This window comes from Quercus suber, unplaced genomic scaffold, assembly GCF_002906115.3.
Source record: "Quercus suber isolate HL8 unplaced genomic scaffold, Cork oak 2.0 scaffold_476, whole genome shotgun sequence".
Classification (NCBI taxonomy): Eukaryota; Viridiplantae; Streptophyta; class Magnoliopsida; order Fagales; family Fagaceae; genus Quercus; species Quercus suber.
Genome location: NW_027069927.1, coordinates 318,524 through 336,817, shown reverse-complemented (window position 1 = coordinate 336,817; position 18,294 = coordinate 318,524). Strand labels below are relative to the sequence as shown.

At 35.0% G+C, this 18,294-nt stretch overlaps 2 protein-coding genes and 1 pseudogene across 2 annotated transcripts; 2 read left to right on the top strand and 1 right to left on the bottom strand.

Moving 5' to 3' along the window:
• Positions 1 to 3,123: 3,123 nt before the first annotated feature.
• LOC111985966 (uncharacterized) lies at positions 3,124 to 7,837 on the top strand. Its single transcript, XM_065762849.1, has 3 exons — positions 3,124 to 3,556; positions 4,386 to 5,137; positions 7,119 to 7,837. Exons 1-3 carry the CDS (start codon positions 3,269 to 3,271, stop codon positions 7,483 to 7,485), a joined length of 1,407 nt encoding a protein of 468 aa, XP_065618921.1. The 5' UTR covers positions 3,124 to 3,268; the 3' UTR covers positions 7,486 to 7,837.
• Positions 7,838 to 8,947: 1,110 nt separating this feature from the next.
• On the bottom strand, positions 8,948 to 10,848 carry LOC112024670 (protein PLASTID MOVEMENT IMPAIRED 2). The gene is given in 8 exon segments (XM_065762848.1): positions 8,948 to 9,570; positions 9,631 to 9,696; positions 9,699 to 9,776; positions 9,779 to 9,962; positions 9,964 to 10,053; positions 10,056 to 10,210; positions 10,213 to 10,675; positions 10,678 to 10,848. Coding segments are annotated over 8 exon segments (1,830 nt in total).
• Positions 10,849 to 12,017: 1,169 nt separating this feature from the next.
• LOC111999627 (uncharacterized) lies at positions 12,018 to 14,433 on the top strand (annotated as a pseudogene).
• Positions 14,434 to 18,294: the final 3,861 nt, after the last annotated feature.

Here is an 18,294-nt window from a genome sequence, read left to right as displayed (position 1 = left end):
ATCAATTACAATTTTCAGATTAAAGTTTTATTGGGAAACAGAAACTTTGGATCTTTTCATAAGGTGCAGGGTAGAGCATGAGAGTTTTTAGGTGATGTCAATAATGCTTAAAGCTTTTAAGGATTTTTAGTTATTTTTATTTCACTTAAGATTTTATAGTATTTGGAGATTATTTCTAAATTGTGGATTTTAGTATTGTACGAGATTTATTAAGAGCATTGTTTATCTGGAGTTTACTGAATTATGTTTAGTTTAATTATGCTTATTGAATTATGTAAGATCAGCAAGTTAGTCATGCATCTAAATTCATGTTCTATGGATTTGGGTTGTGACAATGTTGGTATCAGAGCTAAATTTAAAAAAGACTACAATCAACACTGTTACGACCCAAATCCATGGAACATGAATTTAGATGCATGAAAAACTTAGTGATCTTGCATAACTCAATAAACATAATTAATTCCATAATTAAATAAAAAAACTCCAAATAAACAATGCTCTTAATAAACCTCTTACAATATCTAAAATCCACAATTTAAAAATAATCTCCAAATACTGTAAAATCTCAAGCTAAATAAAAATAACTAAAAATCTTTTAAGGCTTCAAGCATTATTAATGTTGCCTAGAAACTCCCACGCTTTACCTTGTACCTTACGAAGAGATCCAAAGTTTCCGTTTCCCAATTAAACTTTAATCTGAAAATTGTGATTGATGGGGTGAGCCACACATCTAGTAAGTAATTATACACAATACACAACAGAATAGAGTCAAGCAGAGCACGAGTATTTTTATTTTACAAACTCACTCAATGAATCAAATATAGTTTTTTTTTTTCAAAGCATATAATGAATCACTTAACACATATGTGATCAGTTCTTAAAATCATTCAAAAACACTTACAAATAATTAATCAAAGCACAGTGTCACATATACACACATCACATATCACATATTTTCACATACAATCTTGTGAGTGGATACTAACATCTAACCCCTATTAGTGAGGGATCGACACTTATTTTCACATACAACCCTGTGAGCGGGCTTACACATATATTTGATCAATTCTAAACACACTTATTTTGAGTCACACATCACAAAAGCAAAGTTATATAAAATAGAATAGTTTTCTTAATATTTACAATTATTCTAAATATAGTGACATATTGAATATCACAATATTGAATTGAGACATAAATCAAAAGATGCTTGACTCTCTTAAGGAATCAATAGGAACTGAGAAGTCTATGTAAGTATTTTACAATTCTTGAATAAGTTTGAAAACTCAATTGGCTAAAAGAAACGTTTTAAATACGATTTGGGAAAATAGGAATATGATTTTGAAATCACCTTGGTTTTAAACAATTTATAGAACAAGAATCTTTTTAGAAAGCTTACATTGAAACTCAATTATTTTCTAAAAATAGTTTAGTTTAGAAATCATCTTTTAAATGAGATTCAAACGTTCAAAATGTTATTTATAATTTGAAGTTTCTCTTTAAAACATTATTTAAAAGTTGAAGTTTCTCCTTCAATTGATGATGTAAAAATGCTTTCGATAAACTTTAGAAAATGAATGCTTAAAAACATAACTTTCGAAAACCTTTAACTTTTAGGAACCTAATGAACAAAATTGTGCATATTATGTATAATTACTTACAACACTTGAATCACTCTGAAAATCTAGCCGAAACACCCTTCAAATAGTCTCAAAACTCTCTTAAATATGACCTATAATCAAACATGGAAATTACTTAATATCTCCCACAAAATATAAAACTTATCGAATTATACAAACTGACTCACTAGGAAAATACTTTGCTGAACTAAATGATAACATTGATGCAAAGCATCTCTATCCAAAAATATGTTTCCTTGAATTTATCAAAACTCAGAGGTAGTAGCCAATACTTTAAGATTTAATACATGTCCTAAACAAAAAGTTAAACCTTAAACATGAATTAGGCTCTAAAACCACGACTTTGTTCTGGAATACACACTATGGGCAAACCTAGGATTTAATTATATAACCCCAAAAAAAAACGTGAAAGCCTCGCGACTAATGATTTGATCCATGACTTGTTCATGGATATCTATGGTGGCCAAATCTAGGATTTAATATATATATATAAATATATATCCATCCGAAAGAAAACGTGAGCCATATTCATGGATTAGAACTTGTAATTCCATGGCCCTGTTCAAGAATACACGTAGTGGGCAGTGGGCAATCTAACGTAAAAGTGTCAGTCATATTCCAGGAAAATCCATTTTAAATAATCTACACATCATTAATATTTCTATGATAAAATTCTAATCCTTTAATTCTTTGTTTCTAACTGATGAAAAATCATACCTAGAAAAATTGTTTGCCTCTTCAATTGTATTTGTTCTAAACTCCAAGAAAAAAGTACACCTCATAACTTTCTTAGTGATAAAACTTTTACTATGAAAATCCTAATTTATTTTTTTNTTTAAACAGAAACTAATTAATGACTCAACAATTTTAAATAAGTGAGTCTTTTAGTGAAATGGTGGACAAATAATGTAGTCTATCAGAGGATTGTATAACTTCTCCATATGGAGAATAAGAGACGAAGAGACAGTATTCTACTACAAGACCCACATTTCAAGCCTTTGATTGTATGACAGACATATTAATTCAAAGTAGAGAAATTATTAAATTACAATACCACTGAAATTACTTTTTTATCCACAAAAAATAACCCATAATAATTTGACTCTTAAAATTTATTATGAAAATATTATGAAAATAGAATTTCTCTAATTGATAAGTAGCAAGTCTTCCACATATGATGGTCTTTAAGGAGAAAGTTTAGCCACAAAAAAATTGACACTTGTGAAGATTTTTTAGTAAGGTTTTACTGGCATATTCTTTCACGACATACATTAATAAATTATTTTTAAAATTTTTATAAAAAAAAAATGAAAAATTGATGAACTTTTTAACTATTTTTTCAATTTCTCATATAAAATTTCATAGGTAATAGGTAAAAAGAAAAAAAAATTCACGTCCTAGTTGGCCCAAATAAGACCAATAAAAACTTGACAATTAAACAAAGTGCCAAAAATTTTGTCTTTTTTTTTTTTTTTTTTTTTTGCTGAGTAAAATATTTGTCAATTTGTCCATTCCACGTTCCCAACTTGCTATTTAAATCTCGGAGCCTCCACCAAAAGTCAAACTATCACAAACCCCTTCCAAAAATATAGCAAAGCCAGAGGACAGTACTTTGATCGAACAAGAAGATGAAGTCAGAGACTGTGACATTGCTCTTGGTAAATCTAGCGAGCATAATGGAGAGAGCTGACGAGAAGTTGCTGCCTGGGGTGTACAAGGAAGTAGGAGCAGCTCTCCACACTGACCCAACTGGTTTGGGCTCACTCACTTTTTTCCGATCCATAGTGCAGTCTTTGTGTTACCCACTTGCTGCTTACTTAGCTAGCAATCACAACCGTGCCCATGTCATTGCTCTTGGTGCTTTCCTCTGGGCCGCAGCTACTTTCCTTGTTGCCATCTCTTCCACCTTTTTCCAGGTATCTACTACATGTCACAGTTTCCTCTTGCTTGTGTTTATCATTGTAGATTTGATCGCATGGGCAGATTTCTGATTGTTTGTTGATATTTTTAGACTTGTATAGTATATAATATGGTGCATTTTGTGTGTTGTGTGCGTGTGTTTTGGGGGGAGTGTTGATCTATACCTATCTAGCATGTTGAGTTCGATGGTCTTGGAAATTGGCAATATGGGTTCTAGATGTTAAACTTGGTGTTAGTACATATTGTTGCTTATCAATATATAGGCAATTGTGTGTGCTTCAACTTGATAGCATACTGGTATCTTTTGTGGTGTTACATGTCTGTGTTTTGAATCCCACCTCGGATCTCTCTACCCCACTATCTACCTCTTCACCACACCACCCCCCCCCCCCCCCCAACACACACACACACAAAAAAGGAGAAAAAAGGAAGAAGAAGCAGAAGGCAAGAATTTGGGCACCAAATAATATTACCTATTTTAAGAAAAAATGAGATTGATGATATTTGAAACCTGATGAGGAAATTGAAAACTATGGCATTTTAACAAAATTTAGTGCATTTGGGTGTATCCAAAGTAAAGTTTAATTGAGTTAAGGAAAAACATAAGAAACTTGGAATGTTGAAGTTTTAATGGAGGAGTTGCATGCTTTGATGGTTGAAGCTTCGACAAGTTGAATCTTAAACAACTTAAGATTATGTATGTCGTATAGACTTGTGGGCACGAGTTTTTTTTTTTTTATGGCAATTATTGCTTTGGTGGGAAAATTAGGCCTTTCTAATTCAGCTGCATAATGTAACATATGGTAGGATTATTTGGCTGATTAGGTTGCAGTCTCAAGAGGTTTAAATGGAATTGGACTTGCCATTGTCATACCTGCCATTCAGTCTCTTGTTGCTGACTCAACTGATACTAGCAATCGTGGTTTGGCTTTTGGATTGTTACAACTAACAGGAAACCTTGGCTCCATCTTCGGTGGGTTCTGTTCAGTACTTATAGCCTCAAAATCAGTAATGGGCGTGGATGGCTGGAGAATTGTTTTCCATATGGTAGCATTTTTAAGTGTCATAGTTGGGATATTGGTCCGCCTCTTTGCGAATGATCCACGCTTCTCTAAGAGTGATAGTGGTGCTAGAAATCAAGTTATTCATAAACCTTTTTGGTCAAATGTTAAAGAGCTGATTCAGGAAGCAAAATCGGTAATAAGAATCCCATCTTTCCAGATAATTGTCGCACAAGGTGTCTCTGGTTCAATCCCTGGATCAGCCTTTTCATTTGCCCCTATGTGGTTGGAGCTTATAGGTTTTTCCCATGAACAAACAGCAGTCCTTTGGACCATACTAATAATTGGTGGTTCATTTGGATGTGTGTTTGGTGGATGGATGGGGGATAACCTTGCAAAATGCTTACCCAATTCAGGAAGAATTATTCTGTCACAAATAAGCTCAGCTTCGCTTGTTCCTACAGCTGCATTTTTGCTGCTAGTATTGCCCGATGATCCATCCACTGCATTTATGCACGGACTGGCCTTGTTCATTCTGGGATTTTTTGCATCCTGGGATGCTGCAGCAACTAACAAGTATGTGTACTGGATCAAATATATTTTTCTTTCCTAATTTTGAGAACCAAAGGGCATTTTCTTTTCATTGTGCATATGGGGAGATAATGAAGTGCAAAAAACCTTTGCGCTCAATTGTCACAGCATACAAGTGCACATGAGACAGGGATGGGATATGGTATGCATGATGCATCCACAGTATAGTAAAACTACCCTAGGGAATCTTAATCTCCTGATATCCGATATTTTGGTGTTAGTGTTTATTAAGATAAATGGCCACAAACATAACTGTGGACCAAGTTTCTCTGTGTAGGAACTGTTGATGCGTTTGGTTGTTGTATGACCAGTTAAGTCAGGTTTTCCCTTCATAATTGGACAATACTGTAGCCAGATTTTAGAGCAACAGTGTTTTAGTCTTGAAACACTTTCGAGGAATATAATTTTTGGGTAAGTAGTTTGGATACGCGCGCAAAACAAAAACCTTTTTTTGGGGATCTGCTAGTCCCTTGTGTTAAAACCAAATTTGCAAACAATATTTTGGGAGCTTAATCTTGAGTCAGCACTAAGCACATTCTTCACTATCTTCTCTGGGTAGCCAAGTATTTTTGACTAGTTGTGATAAGAATCATCTTGAATTAAATTATAACTTCAGAGAAGGCATTTAAAATAGATGTAAATGTTGTATATATAGGTATATACATGGATAGGTTGTAATAAAGGTGTTTGAGTTTGGAGAATATTGTTTCATAAAGTTGATAAAGTAAAAAATTCAAGTTCTAGAATTTTCTAAGTGAAAATTCGAAATTCAATATGTTTGATCGGTTGAAGCTTTTGCTAGATTGACCGAAATAATGGGGAAAATGATCCTAGAGCTTCTACCTTACTTGATTGCTATTTGATTCCTATTCGATTGATCGAAAAGAGCCTTCAATCGATTCTCGATTCCTCTTGATCGGTCGAGACTCGTAAAAACTGAATTTTCTATAGAATTTTTTGGTAACTAATTTGAATGTTTGAAAAGGTTTCAAGACTTGTAAACGGTTTTATAAAACGTTTTAACTTTCCATATGTGCTTTTTGATGAAATATTATAACTTCAATGAAAGCATTTAAAATAGATGTAAATGTTGTATATATAGGTATATACATGGATAGGTTGTAATAATGATGTTTGAGTTTGGAGAATATTGTTTCATAAAGTTGATAAAGTAAAAAATTCAAGTTCTGAAATTTTCTAAGTGAAAATTCAAAATTCAGTATGTTTGATCGATCGAAGCTTTTGCTAGATCGATCAAAGTAATGGGGAAAATGATCCTTACTCGATCGCTATTCGATTCCTATTTGATTGATCGAAAAGAGCCTTCAATCGATTCTTACTTCCTCTCGATTGGTCGAGACTTGTAAAAATTGAATTTTCTATAGAATTTTTTGATAATTGTTTTGAACATTTGAAAATGTTTCAAGCCTTGTGAACGGTTTTATGAAACGTTTTAATTTTCCATACGTGCCTTTTGATGAAATATAACCTTATAGGTATAAATAGTGGCTTATGTTCACTTGATAACTACTACTTCTTTTCTCTCCCAAAAAGTTAGTTTCTAAGAAATACAAAAAATCTTGCGGATGTTTTCAAAAATTGCTATTTATAGAACACAATAACTTGGTTGTGTCTTGGGGACAAGTTTGTGATAGCCCTATAGCAACTCTAGTGTAAGGGAAAATATTGTTTAAGGATAACAATTTTGTGCCTCAAAGTTATCTATTTTCTATTTTTCTTTTGTGTTAAAATTTTTCTTCCTTTATTACTTTGTGTAATATTTCCAACAGTAAATCTTATTGGCCTCCAGCATAAATGAGTACTACTTGTACATCCGAAAGCATTTGGTCATATTAAATATGAAGTAATGCAGGCCAAACTCAGGCAATTTTAACTTGAACAAATTGAATTATATCTCATATTCTCTACTTTTCTAGTTTTCTTTGAACGTAATATGTGTGGACAGTCCAATATTTGCAGAAATAGTCCCTGAGAAGTCCCGTACGAGCATCTATGCTTTGGATCGATCATTTGAGACCATACTATCGTCATTTGCTCCCACTGTAGTTGGGATTTTGGCTCAGAACGTTTATGGTTATAAACCGATTCCGAAAGGGTCATCAACCTCTGCAGAGATTGAAACAGATAGACAGAATGCTGCATCGCTTGCCAAGGCACTCTACACAGCAATTGGCATTCCAGCGGCAATTTGTTGCTTCATCTACTCCTTCCTCTACTGCACATACCCAAGAGACCGTGAACATGCAAGAATGTATGCAATAATAGAATCTGAAATGCAAAATATAGAGGCAGATAATTCTCTTTCAGATTAAATCGACATTGATTATGAAGCGTTGGATGATAATAATGTGAAGTCATCTCTTCTTTAACATTAGCCAGTGTTCTCCAATCTGTGAAAAATGAACTTACACAGTGAAAAAGCTTCATAGGCACACTTTATCCACAATTGTTAAATGCTTTTTATGTTCCTTTTAAGTTCATATCCAAAATAATATTTATCCATACCATCTTTTGGTTAATAACTTGTAATATGGTTTGGACACGAGTAGGTAATTACTTTGGTGCACTTGTTAACTCTTCTTATAGCCATGATGTAAAATTAATGTTGTTCATCTTATTGAAATCTAGATGCACTTGAGATACTTGTGCACATGCTGACACTCATCTCTAAGTTTTATCTTGTTCTAGCATGTTTTATTGATTATGAAATCAACACAGGAAGATATCAGCAGTCTTCTTTACAATTTTGAAATTTTCATTGTTAGTACACTATTGAGAAACTCACAAGAGTTACAGTGTTTCAAAGTCATTAACTCAGAGTTTTTATCAGCAATCTGGATATATTGTAGGATCTTATTCAGGATTGTCCTGTTCTCATGGAGCTTGTTGAGAAACTTAGTTAACGCCAAAATATTTCGCTGAAAAGTTTTCACCACGGAATAAACTATTTGTAAATTTTTTTCATGATCACTGGCTATTCAGCATGAACTTCAGTGGCAAATCAAGCCATCCTCATCACGCTTCTGTATTCTTCTCTGCATCTTTAAGTTGTCAATAAGAAGATTTAGAAATCAAATTGCTCTCCTCAGCAAGGAAAGCCTGTTGGTGAGTAACAAGGTTCTTTCACTTCCATTTTCTCCTCTTTTTTTCTTGACTAATCTCTTACCTATGAAGCACTTGGATAATATTTTGACCCAAAATAAGGTCTAGTAGGGATTTTTGACTTTTGATACAGTCAGCAAGATCATGTTGGAGCAAAACTGCACTGCTACATGCCCAATGTCTACACAAAAACTGAAGCTGCATGTGCTAACATAAACAAGCCAGAGTATTCAAGAAACCACAATTGGCAGGGAATTTTTATCAATATGAGTAGCCGCAAGAGTTTTCTTCTTGCCTCAAAATGATCAACCACATTGACATAAATTATATCTAGAAAAACTAGCCCATGGTTATTACACATGGATCCCTCACACTCAAGCAAGAATGTCATTTCTTTGAAGAAAGCAAAGTGAAGGTATGAAATGCTAAAGAAAGGCACTTCCCTATGAAGTCATCACTTCAACTATCAACTCCAATTTCTTGAAGTATGTCACGGTTTTCTTTTTATATATTTATTTATTATTATTCTTGATTCATTGGACTCACTTGCCTAGTGATTTTGTGAAAACGAAGTGCAGATAGCTCCACCAAACTTCAGGCAGCTTTCAGATCATTGTCATTTCTTTTTCCACTAAAGAGCTTAGCTAAATTTGGCATTACCTTATTTTTCTTCTATATAGTGAAAAAATTAAGACGTCGTGAGCCTGGTGAGGCAGAATTCTGAAACTTGTCTCACCTGGATGGAGTAAAATTGCCATTACCTTTCATAGATTTTCTATGTAATTCTAGTTGCAAGTTTTCAGCTTCTGCATTCTTCTTGCGTTTCTGTCTCCAGTTTTGTAATTCTCCCTCAACTGTACGCTTTGCTGAAAGTGATCTCTTTGTTTTGTAGGCCTCACATTCTTCCTCCACCCTTACCTGTCTGATCTCTCTCTGAGCTAATTCTGTCTTCATCAATATTTCTTTCTCACTGGCCTTTAGAGCTTCAATCCATACATGTGCAGTAGCAACCTTTTTATCAGCAGTTCCTTCAGCCAAACTGCACACCCAGTTAGATACTCATTCAAACTTTGAAATGCTAATCTTGGAACTATGCCGAGATGCCAATGCCCTGGCTGTCATGATCTACTCAATAAGAGTTCTCAGATACTAAAGAGCTAAAGCTTCTGATGATTTAATTACCTCAAGTTCTTGCATGGCTGCCTCTAATCTTTCCTTGGTGAAGTTTATCTCAAACTCAGTCTTTTCAATGTTTGCCTTAATGGTTGCAGTTTTTGCTGTTTTAAGCTTCTTTTCTTTCTTTAGCCCCCCCCCCCCTCCCCCCCCCCCCCCCCCCCCCCACACACGAAAACTACTTTTCTTTCTTTGCAGCCTTTGTTCTGTCTTAAGCTGATCAAGAGTTAGGAATAGATTGACTAAATTGATTTTGCCTTTTCCTTAGCTGCTGATACAGCTTCCAACTTGGACTTGGCTCTGAGCAGCTTTGAATTGTGATTTGAATGGTTAAATCAGGATTCACTTCTATTTTCTTTAACCAAACTGTCTCTTTCGTGACACGCTTTAGTTTATTTCTAATAATGTCCATGGAGGACATGAAATGAAAACCTTTTTCTCTGACCAAAGACAATTCTTTTTTGGCTGCTTCCAGTTCTGCTGTAATTGACTGCAATGAAGGTGAAGTAATGAAGTTCCCAATTCTTTACCTTTTCAAAACTACTACGGCTCAAGCTATCATTTCTTTGAACCTTTGCTTCCATTTCTTTCACTAAGCTTTAGCTCATTTTGCAAATTGCAACACATGAACATCAGACATAGTGGCAGTCAATTTTGCTTCAAGCTCTTTGATCGGTGAGTCTCTTTAAATATCCTTCATCTTCTGCTTGGTTTTCTCCCTTGAAGCTGAGAATTTAGTGGTTTCCTTCACTCTTTGAGCTTTATCTTTCCAAACTCTTTTGAAGCCTCAATCCGTGCCAACTCAACAAGCACTTCTTCTTCATTGGCACCCTCAATCTATTTCCTAAGGGCTTTAACAGAGTTCAAATAAGACAACATTTTTGAACTTAAGGCTTTAACTTCCTTCTCCATCCTCGATTTCTCTTCCAAAACATAAGCCTTGTGAAGCTTAAGCTTACTCAATTCAAGTTTCACAAATTCCAACTCTCTCATCACTTCTTCATACTGATAACTCTCAATGTTCCTACCAGCCAATGCCCCTTCATCACGCATTTCTGATTTCTTTAGCATCTCAAAGTCTTGCATCTGTGCCTTTGCCTTCATGTTCGACTCCTTGATTAATAAAAATAGATCTTTCACTGTCTTCTTTGCATTAGGGAGCTGGGATCCTGTTTGAGCTCTTGCTAACTCAGCAGCCCTCTTGCTGTCTTTGTATCTATCAGACTATCAATGTCCCTTCTTGCCATATGGACTTCTTTTGCTCTTGAAGATGACTTATTTAAGAATTCAGAAGAAAAAGCTTCATTAGAAAATGCAAATGGATGATATTGTATAGAATTAAATGTAAATGGTATGATGAGGTTTTGACAGTTACTGAAAAATAACTTCGAGAAATCCATCTGGGGTTTCTTGAGCGAAGGACTACCTTCACGAACCTATCTCCATACGTTCTATTGTCCAACTTTGCTCTATCCATTTGAGCCTGTTCTAAAACCAAGAAAGTATATATTATATGTACTTGCTTAATCAATAATTCTTTAGCTCAAAACTGAAGCCAATTTTGTAAGAACCAAAATCTGAGTACGCTTCTGGCTAAAGAAACTATTGTAAAGATTTATATTTTACAATAAAATGCAAGCAGTTTCATGGTCTTCAAATGATCGAAGAATAGTCATTCAAGAATGCTGAGAGACACAGTATGAGTCTTGACAACATGTACACAAATAATTACCTGAGAACGTTTTTGAATATATTGAGGTAGTCTTGTTTGTAAGATGGACGTTGTGTTCTGTTAGAGAGGAAATGTTTTAAGTTTCATTAGGCAATCCCAAGAAGGAACAGAAAGATAAAACAGCAAAAGGGATTGAGTCCTGATGATTGGCTGACATAGCACCGATACCAACTGGAGTTCTTCTATGGAGTTCTCCTAAAGATGCTACAAAATCTCATAACGTTTTACAAAAAGTAAGTGTCAAATCACATCAAAATAAAATAAAAATAAAAATTAATGTTTATTACCCACATATCAAAAAACAACTAAAACTATGCGTTGAAATCATAATTTCAAAGTAAAAATCGTGACTTTAACTCACACTTTTCGTCGCTTGTAAATTTGTGTAATAGTTTTTATCTAAAAAATAATTATTCTAGGACCCACAACAATTCTAAAGACAATGCATGGACATTTTCATGACACTCTTGTTTTGAATTGTGACTCACATAATTTATAGGCAAAATTAGGGAGGAAATAACTAAATGCACTTTATTTTTAAAGTAAGTAGCAAAACACCCATCTTTCCAAAGTATTTGGCAAAATGGCCATATTTTGGAACTTGATTTTAATAAAATTGAGTTCTGTGTAAAACTCGATATCGTTAAAATCAAGTTTTACGTATATTTTTAAGTAGAACTTGACATTAGTAATATTGAGTTTTACTTAAAATTAAAAAATAAAAATAAAAATAAAATAAAATAGACTCAAAATATGAATAGAACTAGACATGGGTTAAAATTGAGTTTCCAAATACATGATCAATTTTCTAGATTCTTTGGAAAGATGGATGTCGTACTCTATACTTTATATTGAGCCGTTTTGCCAAAATGTATACATTAGATGCAAACTGGAAGACCATCAGGGTATCTGGAATATCCCACTGAAAGTCAACGCCATTCCCAACTCCAGTAGTACTAGTACACACTATATGAAGCAGAGGAAAACAGAGTACAGTGATTGAAACAGAGTGATATGAAAATGAAATCAGAGGCTTTGACGTTGGTGCTGGTCAATCTGGCTGGTATTATGGAGAGAGCTGATGAGGCGTTGTTGCCAGGCGTGTACAAGGAGGTTGGTGAAGCTCTACACATCGATCCAACTGGGTTGGGCTCACTCACTCTCTTCCGATCCTTGGTGCAGTCTTCATGTTACCCAATAGCTGCTTACTTAGCTCTTCGCCACAACCGTGCCCATGTCATTGCTCTTGGCGCTTTTCTCTGGGCTGCTGCCACTTTCTGTGTTGCCATCTCCTCCACCTTCTTTCAGGTACCTCTATTCCTATAATTGGTGGGCTGTGTGCTGTACTTTTTGCTGCAACTTCTATCATGGGTATACCTGGTTGGAGAATTGCTTTTCATCTGGTTGCAATCATAAGTGTCATAGTTGGTATATTAGTCCGCCTTTTTGCAAAAGATCCACGTTTCTATGAGAGCAATAGTATAACTAGAAATCAAATTCAAAAGCCTTTTTGGTCAGATGTGAAGGACCTAATTCATGAAGCAAAGTCAGTTATTAGAATCCCATCTTTCCAGGTAATTGTGGCTCAGGGTGTTTTTGGATCATTCTCTGGGTCAGCTTGGTCGTTTGCTCCTATGTGGTTGGAACTTGTAGGTTTCTCCCACGAAGAAACAGCATTCCTTTGGACTATACTAGTAATTGGTGTTTCACTTGGGGGTCTGTTTGGTGGAAGGATGGGGGATATTGTTGCAAAGCGATTACTTAATACTGGAAGAATAATTTTGTCACAGATAAGCTCAGGTTCGGCCATTCCTTTGATAGCACTTTTCCTGCTTGTATTGCCTTATGATCCATCTACGGCATTCATGCATGGACTGGTATTGTTCATTATTGGATTTTGTGCGTCCTGGGAAGCTCCAGCAACTAACAAGTAAGTATGAATTGTTGATTGTGAACTCTGCACATTCTCTCTGACTAGTGTTTTGGAATTATTAGTGATGGTGTTTATTTGACACGCCATGTCCATCTGCACTAGTAAAAGCCCCAGGTTTTAAGTGCACAAGTATAAATCCTTAGCTGGGTTACTTTGAGCTAAAATATTGAAGGTTAGGACCGTATCTAGGTCCCCACCCCCTGACTATGCTTCAACGCAACCATACTGCATAATGACCTTTTATAGTAAAAATCACATCTTGCTCAGAGAATTAAGATTAGTACAGATGTAAGTGATGGAGGTATAAATAGCTTTAAGAGAGTATCTGGTTCCAATTTTCAACATGATTGTTCTTCTTTAGCTTTCACAATTTTCCTTGACATTGCATCTTTCTTCATGGGACAGATCACTTGCATAAATAGAAACTATATACGCATGATCCATCACAGCATATTCTTCATTGAACTTGTATTAATAATGAAAATTTATGATCAGAATCACGGTGATTAAATTTAAAAGTTATATTAAAGTTGAAGCAGGTCATATTTTAAAGTGAGGCCTGCCCAACTATGCTATGTTGACTTCAACTAATGAAATTACTATTTATTCTAAAAATATTTTAGAAAATTACTGTTAACTTACCTCATTACTGTTTCATTAACATGTAAATGGTGCACAGTCCAATCTTTGCAGAAATAGTCCCTGAGAAGTCTCGTACAAGCATCTATGTTTGGATCGATCTTTCGAGACTATGCTAGCATCAATAGCTCCTGCAATAATTGGGATTTTGGTTCAGAATGTATATGGTTATAAAGCAGATCGGGAAGGATCTTCTAACTCTTTAGGGATTGATGAAACAAATAGAGAAAATGCTGCATCACTCGCCAAGGAACTCTATGTAGCAATTGGTTTTCCATCGGCAATTAGCTGCTTCATCTACTCATTCCTCTATTGCACATACCCACGAGACTGCGAACGGGCAAGAGTGAATTCATTGATAGTGTCAGAAATGCAACAGCTTGAGGCTATTGATTCTCCTTCAAGTGAAATTGACATTAATGACAAGTCAACTCTGCTTTCCCTATCAGCAAACATTCACAGACATGGAAGGATGATGAACTCAAACAATAAAAAGACTTAATGGGCACACATTTTGTATTGTGTTTGCTTCTGAAGTTTCTTAAAATAAACATACATTTAGGTTTTTAATGTTGTCCAATTCCATGGCATTTTCTTTTAATCCAGTTCTAGATTGTTGGTGTAATATAGCATGATGTGTAAATCTATAAATCTGACTAGAAGAGTCTTGAAGTATTGAAATTTATAGCTCGCTTGAACGAGATCAAGACTTGCTCAAGCTTGATGGAAGAGGCGAGCTCAAGCAAGAATTATACCAGCTCAAGCAAATCACTTAAATAGCAAAAGGCTTGTCTAACCCTCACTTGAGGCTTGCTCAAGTGAGGTCGTGAAAACCAAAAACCTTGTTTCCATTTTAACCTCAGTTTCAACTGTCGCCTAAACCCGACATTGAGCGTGACTATATAAAGCACCTTATGCACAAATTTCAGTAGATCGAGGGGCTAAGAACTTAGAGCTATGTAGATATTCCATTTTGCACCCTTTGCTTAACCTTACCTCAAGGGTAGCGTCATCATTTCACGACATAAGGGAAAATTCATAATTTCTAATGTTAGATTGTATATCCATTGAAAATAAATCTAGAAGTTCTAACAATCAAAACAACATGTTGTCCGCATAAATTGAATCACCATATCAAAAGTTATAGTCAAATTAAAATTTCAATATTCAATATGCATTCTTGCAATTGAGGTTGATTCCCCATGATTATGATAAATTAATTATTATTAGTTTTTAAGGAATCAATTTTAATTAATGATGTGTCATAATTTAATTGGTTCAATTTTAATGCAAGATTGCATATTGATGCACCATTAGGTTATTACTTGTTTAAAATAATTGATTAATTATCTTGAAATTTGAGATAATTAATTAATATTTAAAATTAATAAATGAACCATGATGATTCCTAACTCTAAAATGACTAAAATTAGAAAAAATGTCAAAAATCACAAAAGAAACAAAGAAGAATCGAATTAGGACTCTGGATCCAGATGGGTCTCAAGTCATGTTATGTCAACTTGTTTAATAAGTAGATCTTATTAGGGTCAAGGAATCCTTACACAATTAAAAAATGTGTCATGTTCATGTCGATCTATATAGTTGAATACTCATAAATCAACACAAAACGAATTACAAGCTTCTTTTTGCATCTAGGATGGACAAATAGTGTAACATTGGAATTATAGGCTATTAGATATGGTTTTAACCTAACTTGAGATTGTAGTTATAGAAAATTACTAATAAAGACAGATTCTTGATTAACGGCCCATTTCTTAACAAACTCAAAAGAAAACCTACAGTAATGGTAAGTCATGTTTTATTGCTGGAACGGTGGAACCTATAGGAAAAAAGTGACAAGCAACAATAGAGCATGTCTATCTTGAGGCAAATAGGTGTTCTGATCTTTTAGCAACCATGAGAGCTAACCAACAGAAAATTAAGGGAAGTGTTGTATGATAATTGTCCTATGTTTTGGCTACCCGTAACATTTGGGACAATACTGGAATATGTATGTTAAAGACTAGTTAATTTAATTTAATTTTGTTTGTAATGTAACTAAACAGTATCTTAGTATACATCCCAATGAGTTCATGTAATAACTCATTGATAATGATATTTTTAATGATCTTCAACATTTGCGCTCTTCGATTTAGTTCAAGTAAATTTTAATAAATTTATTAGTTGTTAATCATAATTACTTAGATGTCAATCCCATTTTGCTTTAATTTTTATTATTGTCGTTGTGTTCTTAATCTTTCCCATCACTGAAAGAAAGTCATCTTGATTAACAAGTTACCAATAGAAAATTAATATTTCTACACACCAGCTAGACAGAACCCCAGCTCAGCTCTCTCTCTCTCTCTCTCTCTCTCTCTCTCTCTCTCTCTCTCTTATATGAAGCACCTGAGAGAGAAAAAGATAGCAGTATGACTAAAAAAGAAGAGTGTAAATGAAAATGAAAATCTATATCTATATCTATATATTACTAAAAGCTGAAGCGTAGAATTTAATTCTGCTGCTCTCACGTTGCGCCACATCAACTGCCATGTCATTTTCTTTATTAAAAAAAAGTTTTCCTTCAATTTTTAATTGGTTTTTACTTCAATTTTTAATTAGTTTTTACAATTTACAGCCCTATAAATCCCAGCCCTATAATTATAGCCCACTACTTATTTATTTATTCCCACTATCTATTTATTTAATTCCACTATCTATTTAATTCAGCCCACCTCCTATTTATTTAGTTCCACTATGAATCCCAATTGAAAGCCTTTTCAGTTGAGCTTAATAAAGAAAACTTTCAAGCCTTTATTTAAATATCAAAACTTCCAAGCCGGATTGGAGGGAAGAGAAAAGAAAAAAAAAAAAAAAAACAAAACAAAAGGAAGCGTAACTAAAAAAGGAAGCGTTCAGTATAACGTACAGGGAAGCTGAAAGGGAGGAAAAAGAAAGAAAGAAAAAAAGAAAAAAAGGTACGTTCAAGCTGGTTTGGAAGAAAGAAAAAAGGAAAAAAAAAAAAAAAGAGGAAAAAGGAAAAAGGGAAGCGGTTAGGTTTTGCAACATGTAACGTAGAGGGAAGCTTAAAGGGAGGAAAAAGAAAAGAAAAAAAAAAACATTGAAGCGTTCAGGTATTGTGTGAGAAAACAGAGAGTTTGTTCAGGTATTGTGTGAAAAAACAGAGAGTTTGAAAGCTACCTATCTTCCTGCTCTACTGTTTCTCAGTAACGGCTGCCTATCTGATTTCCTTCCTCTCTTTATTCCTTTCCACATGGTTTATAAATACTGACAGAACCTCCCTGCTTTGGTTGAGGTATCTCTACATCTCAATTCTTTTTTTTGGGTGCAAAACTTTTATGCTTTGTTTATATTAATATGAGACGCTTTTTTTTTTTTTTTTTTTTTTTTTTTTTTTGTATCAATGTTTTTGAGTTTCTGACTGATCAATTCTGTTGTGATGCTAGCAGATAAAAGGCACGTCGCTCCTCGGCACAACTTAACTAACGTCGCCATGCTTAACTATCTCTTGAGATCAGAGATCTTTATAAGTGAAGATGGTCAGCTTCTGGCTGCTTATCTTATTCTCGGTTTCACGCCAAAATCGGACGCTTTTTAGCTGGTCGGCAATGCTATAACGCAGGGAGACTATCGGATTAACCGAATAGACGTCTCTCGACCAAATTTCTTAGCTCCTTTCAACCTTGCCCCCGTATCACATCTGAATCCGCAGGGTGTGTCGCAACTCATCCAGCCAATTCAATAGGTTCCTTTGAAAGTGGCTGCAAAAGGGGAAAAAGTTACTTCTTCGACCTCTTCACTTGAGGAGTAGATTGATAAGTTCAAGTTTGAAGGAGAGGCCTCAAGAGAGGTTCAAGTGATTCCAGTTTCGGACGCCGAGAAGGAGATTGACAGGCAGTCCAGTGTCCGCACTCCTGTTTTGATAATAGCCCTTCTAGACGATTCTTCGGAAGAAGAAGACATGGCGAGTTTAAGGGACTTAATGAAGACTAGGAAGAAAGCACCTGGGGCCAAAGAGACCGGTACGTCTCAACTAGTTGTTAATCTTCCTCCACCCCCTCCTTAGCTTCCTACTAATCTTGGAATCAAGCTAGTCCCCGATCCGAAGAAGAAAAGACCTATTACAGATTCTGAAGAAGCTGAGGTGGTGCCTCTAAAAGGAGCTACGCAACAGAGGGTGGTTAAGGATCAATGGAGCAAAAGGGCTTCATTTACTGAGAGTCAAGATGATTCTCTCGTTGCTGAGGTACGCCAAGGGCACCGCACCTGGTCTTCCAAGTTGGAGTTGGATGGTGTTCCCTTCTCTTGGGACACCACCGTTAGAAATTATCAAGGGGGGAAGGCAGGCCTCATTGCTGAGGCCCTGGAGCAACCACTTCTATTGCCAAAGGATATGGAGGCTTACAGGCGCTTCAGACAACATGAACTCTTTCTATCCCTTAAAAGGGATTTGGCCATGGTAAATGAATTCATCCATTCCTTCAATTAAGTTGCTGTTCATTTTTATTCTTTTTTTTTTTTTTT

Bases quoted from the DNA above. Each gene is read 5' to 3' on its own strand.
- LOC111985966 (XM_065762849.1), top strand. From the start codon at position 3,269: ATGAAGTCAGAGACTGTGACATTGCTCTTGGTAAATCTAGCGAGCATA. The intron at 3,557-4,385 runs GTATCTACTACA...TTGGCTGATTAG, and splicing joins TCTCTTCCACCTTTTTCCAG to GTTGCAGTCTCAAGAGGTTT. The intron at 5,138-7,118 runs GTATGTGTACTG...ATGTGTGGACAG, and splicing joins GATGCTGCAGCAACTAACAA to TCCAATATTTGCAGAAATAG.